The sequence below is a fragment of the Pygoscelis adeliae genome, unplaced genomic scaffold (assembly GCF_000699105.1).
Source record: "Pygoscelis adeliae isolate BGI_AS28 unplaced genomic scaffold, ASM69910v1 Scaffold63, whole genome shotgun sequence".
Taxonomy (NCBI): Eukaryota; Metazoa; Chordata; class Aves; order Sphenisciformes; family Spheniscidae; genus Pygoscelis; species Pygoscelis adeliae.
The window spans coordinates 3,971,365-3,984,798 of NW_008824414.1; the positions used below are offsets into that span (position 1 = coordinate 3,971,365).

The following is a 13,434-nucleotide window of genomic DNA, read 5'->3' on the forward strand; positions in this document are numbered from 1 at the left end:
CTCGGATGCACCTGAGAAGCATTAACTTCTTGGTGACTTTAAGAACCAAATCCTTTAATACAAACCTAGCTTTTCCCACAGGCACTTGAAAACATTTAGCATTTTTTCAGCTGAATGCAATTTTCATAATAAAGTAGCTCACTCGGCTACCTGACACCACAGACAAAGACACCAAGTGAGCAGCTCCTGCCAACTCAGGCAGAGCATGATCGCAACCCCCAGTTACATACGTAAGTAGGCTTTTAAACATCCAATTGCTGTAACAACTCAAGTAATTTATGTACTATATGTTATTGTTATATATTTTGTTCATTATTTGTATTTTATTCCATAATGTCCAGACACAACTCTTGCATACCCGATGTCTTTCAGTCAACCTTAACGGAGGCTACAACAGATCTAAATTTCTATAACATTTAAATTCTACCTCTATGACCAGTTTTAGGATACCAAAGCAGCCCTTTGCTACTCTAAACCCAGTTTAGGTGCCTAATTTTAATTTCTGTGTTTGGGGGGCTAGTAATCAGAATTTGCTTAATATCGTATCCTTTCTGCTACAAAGTAGATTCCTCCACATAAACACACGCCCCTTTCTGAACGGCACCAGCTCATCGCTACTGATACTGCTCCCTGCTTTTAGTCAACTGGTCATTTAAATTTCACTGGCAAACCTCTCAGAAAAGTATGGGAACGAGGTATATTTTGTTCTGTGCCAAAATACTCAGTCCAGTCTATCAAATCCAAAATGTTCATATTTAACTGCATCTCCGGCAGTTTCAAGGGTATCATTTTAAAACTACAGTATATTTCATTAAGTCAAGCCCTACAATGATCCTGTTTTACTTCCATCCACTTAGCCTATTAATGCAGGCTAATACTGCATGTTCTTGTGGCAGCAAAACCTAAAGTGTACCAGGAGACTACAGTGATAGATTACATGTACATGCTGTGTCATATCCAATTAACTCAAATTGACTGTGTACTGCATTATGCTGTTAGTGCATGGAAGATCAATAAATATGGAGAAAATCCAACGAGACTCTCTCCATTCCCATCCAATTCTAGTAGGTCTGAGACAGATCATGCTCCTATGATGTGTATGCTGCTGCTGAAGAGGGCAGGTGGTGCATAGACACCATTCAAACTTGGCCTATTCAATCTAAACTCCTCTAACTCGCCATTCATGCATAGCAAAACACCATCTGGTCCTATTTTGCCTCCAGCAATCACAGCTGACCAAAAACGATAATAACAGCTGTTGCAAAACAAAAGCCAAACAAAGGGGGGAGGGAAAGGTTAGAATGAAGTCCAGTGCTGCAAAACAGTCCATGAAGTGAGAAATGGAAAAGGAGCCATTCAAATAGCCAATCCCCATTGAAAAGAGTCAGTGCAAGACTTCTGGTTAAACTTGAGATATTTAATCCATCTGTCCTGCAAACCACAATGGTCAGGTGATAATATAAAATTGAGATTATGTTGCATAGAGGTATTTAAAGCCTTTGTTCTCCAAGTTAGAAACTAATGACCCTGTGTCAGCTAAAAATTAAACCTCCTTATGTTCTTTCATCATGTGTCAACCTGGGTTAATGTGAAAGTAGAATGTGGTTAAGCAGGGTGATAAAGCATCTGAAACCTCGGGAAAAGAAGGGAGCAGTTAAGTGCTTGTAAATGATATGAAGGAAAACATTCTTTAAACCGTGCATGACACTGAAATCATATGGGTACTGCATTTTTGCCGTATAAATTGCATATTAAGTGGTTTAAATTAACAGTTTTATTTATGACCTATGATAGCAAAGTTATTCACTTAGACTTGGGGAATATGAACAACAACTCGCACAGTTTGAAACACAAGATGTTCTGCAATATGCTATTGTGGGTAATGTAAAATATAATTTTGTAGCAAGCAGGGGGATGCTTCAGTTTTTCAAGATTCAAATTTTTGATATTTAAAAGCTACAGTCCTGCTTGATGATTAATTTTTTTTAGCTGCAGTAATTAAAACTATTTTTCCTTGAATTGACCATCAGTAGTTCAGCAGCTCTTAATCAAATGTGGTAAAACCCAGGATTTATGAAATCATTTAATGAGTGTAATAACACCTGCTTCTCGCTGCAAATAGTTGAAAACAGACTTCAGTTGTAATTAACTCTTATCACTAGTGACATTTTTCCAACGATACTCCATAGGTCTTCAAAATGACAATTATAGAACTAATACGCAATTACTGTCACATGCAGTTTAGCAATTATTTCTGAAGACATTTGTCTAAAGGTTTCAAAATGGCTATAAAATGGTTCCCTTTGTTATGTAACATTGGTTAAAACCGACATACACAAAAAAACTCTCCCAAGCAGCCTCTGCCGTGCCATTTCTAATGCAGGCAGGCTTCCTCGCGCTTGGAATAAACATCCGCCGTCCCAGACATTATTAGGTATCATACGAAGGCTATTATGAGCATGGGTAGCTGTCAACTAACACCTATTATGAAAAGCTTCAATTTAAACATGATTTTTTCTGCTCCAAGAAATCCATAAATTTATAATTAGAATCTCTTGCTGTTCAATATTTGTACATAATAAACAGAGTACCTGAGGATGATGAAATATTGAAAGCTGAATTCATTATTAATAAACTCACACGGCATAGTACCTCTTCCCTCAAGTCTGGCTGCAACTTTTGGGGGATCTATATTCCATTATTTTTCAGTTGTGGCCTGTGCGTGGTAGCCATGGACACCGCCTCAAACAGGATTAGGATTCTGCTCAGGTTTGACGCTTGCTGGTTTTAATTTTCATTTTATCATAAGCAGTTTAAGATTGTTGCCAGTGGTAATTTGCAATTTTTATCAAGACCTCTTCATTATAGCTTCTGACAGGACAGATGCTGTAATTAATCATGCAAGACAACTGGGGATAGTGGTCGGACTGCACGGGCAGTACAGCTATTGCAGGCAAAGAAGGGAAAGAAGAAAAGAAAGGATTTCTCCTCTCTGTCAAGAGTGAAAATGTATAAACAGCACTAATATCCTGCCAACGCATTGGATGTGAATGTTTCCAAATCCTTCACTTGAAATACCTGCCCTCTCCACTCCTCCTCTATCATGTCCTACTTTTATGATAAAATATCAGTCGGACAACTCGGGATCAGTCACTTAGGGGCTTACGGATGGCAGTAGCTGCGTTTACATCTGAAACTCAAAGATGCAAAGAAAGCCACAATTTGTGCTTATTTGCATCTCTGAACACTACTGCCGAGAGACAGGTTCGCTGTCCTGTTCCTGCGGAGAAATGTAACACAGGGTACCACGAACGCTTTGTAACTCTACCGCCTGCTTTCTCTCTCTGAAGTAAGGCGTGGAAACCCCAGAGAAGTTGTACGCGACTCTTCAGCAACGCGTCTTTATGGATAGAAGAGCTGAGCGCACACTCAGTTCCGATCGGAACCTATTTCCCCAGTATGTTTGATAAAATAAAGATCCAAAACGTTAAATAAATTTTCCAAGAAAGTGATTTCATAAGGAAACATTTCTGGTTCTGTATCAAAGACTTATGCCCATCGGTTTTACTGAAATGTGTTTATTCTATAGCAAGATAAAAGCATTTATTTTAGATAAGCAAAATACAAACAACTTAATCGCTGCTATCATAACTCATAAAAAAGTATAAAACAGCATAAAAACACAATAAGCAATGTAGCAATTAATAATTCATGTTACCAGTGTTTACATTAAAGCCTCATTTATGAAAACTTTACAACACATGATATGAAAACTTACAACTTTTAAAGAAAATATTTACATTGATTATTCGATTGTGGAGTTTCATTTAAATATTCTACTGGTTTTACAGCGTATTAAAAACTCTTGCATTTTTCATCTTAGCTTTCTGTAACAACAGTTTTATTTAAGTGCATTTCCCTTTTAAAAATACAGTGTATTAAATCTGAAACTCATCACTTCGACACAGAATATAATATTCACATTTGTTCTGTAATTGGAATTAACGTAAGAGGGTAAATGTCAATATATATTTTCTTACAAACTATGGTAGGTTTATTTGGAGAAATGAAGTGAAAGGTTGGGTCAAACATTTAAGTTCAGTTACTTGCATTTGTTTCTCTGAAGACATTTAGGAGAGAAAAAAATTAAGAGCTTTGGCAAAAATCTGTGATTTACTCTATTTTTTCATGACAAAAAATGCCATCAACTAACTCATGTCATACAAGTATGATTGTATGAAATCCAATCCTCATTTTACAGGTAGTTACAACTGTGCTTTAAGGGCTTCATGAGTTCATACTGCCTTGAAGTGCATTATTCACTTTTAGAGAAAGAAGGGTTATACAATATAACTCTGAAAGGCCATTTTGCAGTCATAAGGTCCAGGTATTTATTAGGCCATTTGATTCACATATTGTAGGTAAAGCTTAAATAAATTAAAAAGGCATCACATGAAAAAGAGCACAGCTTTTTTTTTTTTTTTTTTAAACAAAATGATTTATAGTCAGCTAAAAGATGATACACAGCTACATTGTAGTTCTTTATTGCCTATCTAATAGACACTTTAGAGGATCGTTTGATCTGTTATGCATCCCTGCATAACTACCATCAACAATTTACAGTTTTCAGCCAAATATGGTTTACCCCTACCCCCTCCATCAATACAAAGCCATGTTGCAAGATCATTTATCTTCAGAAAATACTGACCTGTGATAATACTTGAGTCTGTGTCTGAGATTGTATTTGTGACTGGTGCTGCTGAGGTGCTGGCTGAGGGCTCCCAATGGCGGGGATGGGAGAAGTGATCTGAGAGGCTACCGGAGAATGCTGCTGAGGAGAAGGCTGTGACTGGTGTTGCATATGCTGCATTTGCTGAAGCTGTATGTGCTGCAGTTGCTGTTGCATTTGCTGTTGATTAATTTGCTGCTGAAGATGCTGCTGCTGCAAATGTTGTTGCATGTGGTGCTGAAAATGCTGTTGTTGCATTTGTTGTTGTATTTGCTGATGCATTTGATGCTGATGTAGTTGCTGCTGTTGCATCTGCTGCATCTGTTGCTGCTGGAGCTGTTGTAGCTGGTGCTGCTGGCTTTGCATTGAGGGACTTACTTGAGATGAAGATGGCGTTGCCACCATATTTGTTCCCATAGAGCTTATCAAGGGAGCTGCAATGTTTGTTGGCATGTTTGGTGCAATGGTAACAGAAGCTACAATCTGATTCATCGGCAGTCTCATGGTTAAAGGTTTTGGAGCAATTGCTCTGGGAAGGGACTGTTGAAGAGTTTGAGGAGATGCCGATACTGTGGCGTGTTGAGAAAGAGAAGTATTCAGAATAAGGGAGGAAGACAAATTTGTGGATGCCAATGTTTGCTGAACAGAACGAATTGTCTGGGCCTCAGCAGATTCTGCAGCAGCCTGTGTTTGGAAAAGAAATTCATTGTATTTTTAACAGAAAAAACATTGTTACTGTTTACATGGAAATGAAAGTCACAGCTACTCAGGGAGACTTTTTCATCTTTTGTTTTCTATCAGAAAAGATCGATCAGAATCTGAAAAAGATCACTGATCCACCAATCCATTACAGCACCTCTTCATCTGTCTCTGCGTATGGTACCTCCAGTTCTTGGACAAAAAAACTAACTCGTGCCCTTGTTCAACACCAGAAAGTCACAGATGTCACGTACATTGTGTGGCTGAAAGAGCTAAAAAGGGCCTAACACTTTCTGTATTTACATGTTTTCAAAAAAACCCTGTTCTTTGGGAGACAAATCTGAGCAGAAGCAGATCCCCCCGCAGCAGTTATCATGGCGTAGGAGTAGTGTACAAACAATGAAACTTCTCAAACTACTTTTTTAATTTGCTTGTTGCAGTTCTTCGCATCTAAGGCATTGAGTCCCAGGTATCTACAACAGACAAAAGTCCAAGGGAACATTGTCGAGGCACCCAGCTGAATACTCTGGAAGCAGTACAGCTGCATCAGCGAGGTGCCCTGCTTAGGGAATCCTGCCTACTTCCAGTGTCCTGCAAGTTTCTGATGAGACACACCTGTGGGAAAACTACAGTCCAAAGAGGCCTATTGCAATAAATGAGGTGTTCTGGTGCCTTTGAAGGCATAGTTTTATTAGGTATATTTAAACATATTGTGTATATTTAAATTAGATATATTTAAGCACCAAAGGTAGGATTCGTCTCTCAGTTTTACACGTCTGCATTGTACATGGCATGTAGAACAGTTGCCTAGAATCCCTATACAACAACAATGGAGAGAAAAAGTCTCTACCAGCACAATTAACTGACATGTTTTAGACATTTACTTCAGAATGTGTCAAATTATGCTGAAGAAGTGTCTATTCCATCCCTTCTCTCAGCTACAACCTCAGATAAAAAAGCTACAGAAAGGATGTCTTAAGTTAAGGGAGATGAATTCTGGACTTAAGAGTGTAATTTCCACTCACAGTCTTCCCACAAGTTACTCGGCAGACCAGGTCCCATGGATTTGGGGAGAAAATATGATTTCTAGTGTTTTTGAAAAGGGAACTTACGAATGACAAAATAGATTCCCTCAAAGATATTTACAATTCCAGCTGCCATTGAACTTAGCATTGCGATACTAAAGGCTTTGAGAATACTATCTAAGTCCTAGAGACAACAGACAAACACAGCTTCTCAACACAAGAAGACGTCTTCCAGCTTTCAAGAACGCATGTGTCTAATTTCTGCTGTTGTATTTCTAAGTGTTAATTAAAATACACAACTTTCTGTGTGATTTACTAATGCTCCGCAGTTGTACATTCAAATAAGTATTCTCAGGAGTTAGATATCATCACTTTCTTCTGTTGCTTTCTTGTGATCAAAGATATTTTTGTAATTGATCTTTATGAAATACTATTAGAGAAATACCCACCTTGATTATTTTTTACCCATATTTTAGCTGGCCATAAGCATATTTCCGTTATGGTATTCAGATGCAACAGATCTACAACCAGTGTAGTGCTGCCAGTTAAAAAGGTAAATTCTCAAGTAAGACAGCAGGGCTTTGTTTTCTTCACAAGTTTTATTGTAACTCGGGATCTGCTAAAATACTCCATGTGGCTCACTAACAGCTAGTCCATTTGTAAGGCCAGCAGGTCGAGGGAGGTGCTTCTGCCCCTCTACTCTGCTCTGGTGAGGCCCCACCTGGAGTACTGCGTCCAGCTTTGGAGCCCTCAGCACAAGAAAGACATGGACCTGTTGGAGCAGGTCCAGAAGAGGGCCATGAAAATGATCAGGGGGGTGGAACGCCTCTCCCATGAAGAAAGGCTGAGAGAGTTGGGGTTGTTCAGCCTAGAGAAGAGAAGGCTTCGGGGAGACCTTATTGCAGCCTGTCAGTACTTAAAGGGGGCTTATAAAAAAGATGGCGGCAAACGTTTTAGCAGGGCCTGTTGCGACAGGACCAGGGGGAATGGCTTTAAACTAAAGGGGGGTAGGTTTAGACTAGATATAAGGAAGAAATGTTTTACTCTGAGGGTGGTGAAGCACAGGCCCAGGTTGCCCCGAGAGGTGGTGGATGCCCCATCCCTGGAAACATTCCAGGTCAGGTTGGACGGGGCTCTGAGCAGCCTGATCTAGTTGAAGATGTCCCTGCCCACGGCAGGGGGGTTGGACTAGGTGACCTTTAGAGGTCCCTTCCAACCCAAACTATTCTATGATTCTATGACTCTCCAAAATCAGAGCCACCATGCATTTTTTTCCTCTCACCTGCAAGAAATACTTAAGCTTTGCCATACAATAACTGCTCTCTGGCTCCAGGCAAAACAAGTCTGTCTTTTGAGAAGTAGCACTCGAGGAAAAACAAAACTCTGCGAATAGCTTACAAATGTTAATGTCAAAAGGTCAGTATATTTTTCATGACTGAATTTTACTTTTGTAGTGAAGTGCATTATTTTGCCTCCGTAGATAAAGGAAGATGTACAAAGTTATTGTTTGGTAGTCATTACTGTGTCATTAGAGAGATGAATGTTTTTTTGCAGAGACTAAGCAGGGTTCAAGCAGCAGCACAACATTTTGTAGAGCTGTATTACAGAAATCCTAGGATTCTACTGTTATTCTGCCTAACACCACATCCCCACACCCCTATTTAAACACCATTGCTAAAAGCTAACTTGCATGACATTGAAGGCATTATTAGGCTTACCTTAGAAACAAGGCTTGCTCTATAGGCAGCAAGTGCCTTTAGGTATTCTTTTTTGGCAGCTTCAGTTTTTCTTTTATATACCTATTAAAAAAGACCACAGTTTCACCAACTTCAATTATTAAGACGTTTTTGCCAGAACGCTCTCAAAATCACTTGCAAAGAAACAAAAACCACAGACCAAAAAACCTGAAAACACTCTACTGTTAGATGTGCTTTTTCTTCCCTGAAAGTTCTAAATGTTCTTGCAGGTGGTTATAGACTTTCAGGTCTACTTGCTGGACTCGCACCACAATTTATGTTGATTTATCGTGAATAAAAAAAGCTGCTAGAGCCGCCAACTGTTTGACAAGATTACCTATGCGCACTTTACCTCCCCAGGAAATGGTATTTTAATGACTCTAAGTAACAGGGATATTAGAACACTGAGTATTTCAGATGCTAAAAAGTATCTGCAGTAGTATAAAATAGCAAAAAATGCCTATGGATTTTTTTTTTTTTAAACAAATATTCGAACTACATATAAAAAAAGTCTTTATGCCTTTAGAAAAGGTAGTTCATAGAGCTTGGACAATTCAGTTTCCCCAAAGCCAGTATGAAAGAATCCCATTGAGTTAAACAAGAACAGTTAGGCAAAAATGAATTAATCTGCATTTTTAATCATCAGTAAATTTAAAGTTCACCTTTAAATCACATTCATCATCACCTGTTAGATCAGACTAAAAGTTTCCAAATGTATTTCACAAACAAGTATCAATCATATCTTGCCAGAAGGTGTCCTATACGGGAATCTACTCTTCCATCGCAGCTTCCGTTAACTGTTACTGGGAGCTGCACGGAGTATCAACAGGCAAACAGCCTCAAAGGATTTTTTTTTTCCCTCTTCAATCCATGTGTAGGAGTTACATATGTATGGAAAGAAGAATAACCCTCAAGGAAGAGGAGAACTAATCATTCTGTACCAAGTTTGAGCTGGAGATAACATTTCACACACGACATTGTAATGAGGCACAGAGGACTGGCTTCAAAGGTTGGAAATCAACACGCTTTGTAACAAATTCATAAGGCAGATCAAAGGAAAATGGTGAATGTGCTGTACCTTCCCCTTTTCTCTCCTAACTTCTGATTAATAGGAAACAAGAGCTTTGAAATAGGAATCATCAAAAGATGGTCTTAACAGGACTCTAGAACAGTATCACCTGAGCTTTTTCACAAACTGCCTTTTAAAATTTAAAGATAAATACAGCCATTTAATACTACCTACTGGCTGTTATAACAAAATGCTTTTTAGATGCCCGGTCTTCAGCAAGTTCAAAAATCAGTGTAGCTCTACAGAGTAAGAGGGCTACATCACAAGTAGCGTGGTCCACTCAGAGCAGAGGTAGGAGGATTTTTTTGCAAGGATTACTATTTTACTTCTTGTGAGACAACCCTGCATCAATCTTTTACCTGTTTTTGTTCTTCTCCTAAACTGTCCCACATAGATGCCACTATTTTTGAAACCTCTCCAAATGTAGCATTCGGGTTCTGCCCTTTAATTGCAGCTTGCGTATCCCTGAAGAAAAGGGCGTATGCTGACACGGGCTTTTGTGGCTCATTGGGATCTTTCTTTTTCTTCTTCTTTGGAGTCTTGGGCTTCTTGCCAGAATCCGGGGCAGCTCTTTTTTCTCCAGTAGCCTAAGAAACAGTAATAACAAGACCAATCCATATATGCATGAAATAAGTCCGATTAATTCCGAAAAATTATTGACAGTCTGGCTTAATAATATATGGAAAAAGCTACTATGTCGGCAACATTTTGGAGACTCCTGTTGTGCAAGCCTTTCTCCTACCAAATAGTACTTAGTCTCAGCTTAATCTCATCAGACCTACCGGAACTAAATGCATGAATAGTTACTACTCATTGTAAGCATGGCTCAGAGAGTCAAATCCTACAAGCTTGACCTGAATAAGCACACCCCAACGCTAATTTGTGTTAAAAAAAATTAAGATTTAATCTATAGTATATTCTGAATAGGCAATCTACGTTTTTCCATTAAGACATAATTTCAGCAGTAGAGACTCAAAAGACAAGAGCTTGGAGGCATTTCCTGATTCCCAGACTTAGACTGTCAACTGCGACACGGGTCAGGGGTTAAAAAGCCCCCCCTTCAGGCAAAAAGCAGTAGCAGCTCTGCAGTTTCTGTCCACCTGCCCCGAACACCCACTGTGTCCACCACCCACCTCCACCGCTCCTGGTGCAGGGTCAGGTGCCTGTGCGGTAGCGCTGGAGGCTCTGTGTTATTGCCAGGCACCGGCCCTGCGCCTACGTCTCCCTCTCACCTCTGGGATGGGGAACCCCCGGAGCAGCACACCCAGGATTACAGATGACTGGTCCCTGTGTGCTCCTCGTGTCCTGTACCCGCTTTTGTTGAACTATGCACAGATTATTGCAACAAGGGGATAAAGTGGCTCTAAATATACCTCTATGACAGTCATTTTACTTTGATATTTTGAGGATCCTGTACAATGATCTTTCCATATGCACAATTTCCATTAACTTAATGAGAAAACCTTTCATGAAACAGTCTAAATTAGGCCCTTTAAATAGACTGCTGTAATAACATTTGTGCTTTATTTTGTTGATAAAACTTTCCTTTTATAACAGATTTATTTAAAGCATAATGTAAATTAACTAAACTTTCAGTTAGAAGAAAGCTTATTTTATTTCTGTCTAAATGCATCTGTTTTATATGACTCCAGAGAATACCAAAATGACAAAACTGTCCAAAGTTGATGAGTAAAGAGATTCACCAGATCTATAAAATCTGGAACTAATTATGAATGTATTAAACCAAATATATATATATATGTATATTCTTAGGTTTATTATTATGGAAGTATTATGGAAACTTCTTAAATAAAGGAGCTAAACAGCAAATGAATTACATTCCACTATACTGTAACGCTTGTATTTTATATGACCACACTGCAGCTGAGATGATACTGCCACATTCATGGAAATATAGCATGTAGACATGTAAAGCTTACTCACTACAGTGCATGGAATAACTTACTCTGTTTGATTCATCTGCATCTTCTTCATTTATAGAGCTGGATGGGGAAGGAGTGGCTGATTTACTTGCAGGAGGGGAGGGAGAAGTGTGTGGCAAATTAGTGCCTCCTAAATTTAGCCCCAGCTGCGCACTTAGCTGAGACTGGTTAATGGTGGTTAGCTGAGAAGGAGGCATAATTCCCGAATGAGCGGCATCAGTCATATGGACAATAGATCTCATAATCAGAGAGTGATCCTGGCGATACTGGGAAACTTGTGTGTGACTCTGATCCTAAAAGAGATTGAAACATTATTTAGTCATTAGCAGTTACCATATAGCGTTATCAGGTAAGTTATTTTCACAGGCTTACACAACTGACACTGTCAACTTGCAGTTTGTTTTGTTTCTTTTTAATGAATTAAATGCATTTTTAATAAACTAAATGCAGCAACCGTTACCACACTTGCCCCAGACTTCACTTCTCCCCAACTTGTGGGTGGGGTTTTTTGTAGAATAAGAGTTGCACTTCCTCATTTTTAAACATTTCTTTTCCTGATGCAGTGTGAAATACCCACATAAACAACAGGGAAACAGGCCGACTGACGATTCAGGGAAAACATTGCAACTGAAAAGACACAAACTGCTGTCAAATGCAGAACATAAACAAAACCAGGGGATGGATATATACACACACACACACACACACACACATATATATATAAAAAAGCATCTTCATATCCTGACACTGAATTATTCTTAGCTGTTACTAGTAACAGTAGTAGGTATAAAACAATCCTGTGAGAGTGGGATTTTAAAGTTGTTTTAAACAAAGAACACTGCCCTGCCAGGTCGCGAGTGCAGGCACTGCAGCACGCTGGAGAACCGTTCGAGCAATCCTAATCACTCCTAAAAATCCTTGTTCGCAAGTACCACACAAAACTACACATTTTTTTCTTTAATTCAACAATCAAACACATGTGGAAGTAGCAAGCTATGTAGCAATCACCGACTTTATTTTTCTTTTACTTCATGTCTCAGAAACTCAAGTGCTTGCATGGTTTTGTTTCTACTGTTTCTTGAGGGCACAAACTACGTCGTCTTCTACATCTGCACAACACATCACACTTGTAAATAAAAAGAAGTGAGACCCTGAAGGTAAAGTCAACTGGAATCTGCCCATGCACAACTCAGTTTTGTTATTTTTAACCACACACAGATCAATACACAATGAAGGAACATTTAAACAGAAAAGAAGATTTTTAGAACAGTTAATAAGTGACGAGAATAAATAGCTCACAAATTGATTCAGCAACCTGATTAATCTATAGTCATTGTTTGAACAGACAGAAACATGAGAAATAAATCAGATTCTGAAAACTCTTTCATTATTAATAACCTACATCGCAATTAGTAGCAGGTGCAATGATCCTTAATGAAATGACACAGAACAAAACAGCAACGCTGGGAGCCCAGCGTACAGTCCACCGGACTTCCACAATGGAGTATGACCTTCCCAGTGCTCTCTTATTAAGTGTGGATAAGCCCAAACCAGTTTTCAAAAATCTGTGTCAGCATGGAGGTAAGTTTAGCCCCAGTGACTTTCCTCTTACTGTTTACGAGACTTCCCCCAACAGAGGCAGTGGTTCTGAGCTCCTGAAAACCTTTTCTTGGATGGGACAAGTGCAGCCGTACAAAGAAGCAATAAGTGGGTTAGCGAAGATGCACACCCTGCCTCATCCATCTTACGTACAAGTGCTGCAGCACACTGCTTCCCTATAGCAATAAATCATATTAATTCTGAATTTGGCATTCATGTGTCTTTCTGCTGAAGCCTATACAGAAAAAAGAAATCCTTCTTAGCATAAAAGGACATGTAGTGTTGCACCTGGATCCAGCACAGATGAAGTTAACCCCACAAGCTCATGATCCAGATCCTATACACTAGGTCTCACCCTCATTTTCCCCATGCTTTCCAAGCCACTGACAGCTTGGCCCATCATCCATACCACACCACGCTGCTTTTCCTACTTCTTAAATTCTTTTAATATTTTCAGTAAAGGAGTGTAGTTCCTTAGAGATGAATGCATGTGCCAAAAGTGGAGCACTTGATACAGAAAGATCAAACCATCAGACTTATTGGCTGAAATACCCATTTGCTTCAGGGCACCTTTCTGTGAAAATTTATTACCGTTAACTATAGGGTCATTTTGATTGTGACTTGTATTGGCAGT

At 39.1% G+C, this 13,434-nt stretch overlaps 1 protein-coding gene across 2 annotated transcripts in view; it reads right to left on the reverse strand.

Moving 5' to 3' along the window:
- Positions 1 to 1,886: 1,886 nt before the first annotated feature.
- TOX3 (TOX high mobility group box family member 3) overlaps positions 1,887 to 13,434 on the reverse strand; it is an 80,259-nt gene continuing 68,711 nt past the window's right edge. For both annotated transcript variants that reach the window (XM_009320785.1, XM_009320786.1), the window contains exons 4-7: positions 11,225 to 11,494; positions 9,618 to 9,845; positions 8,172 to 8,252; positions 1,887 to 5,413 (exon numbers count right to left, since the gene is read on the reverse strand). In XM_009320785.1, coding sequence (XP_009319060.1) covers positions 4,694 to 5,413; positions 8,172 to 8,252; positions 9,618 to 9,845; positions 11,225 to 11,494 — 1,299 coding nt within the window. In that variant the 3' untranslated portion in view covers positions 1,887 to 4,693. The remainder of the gene's footprint in view (positions 5,414 to 8,171; positions 8,253 to 9,617; positions 9,846 to 11,224; positions 11,495 to 13,434) is intronic.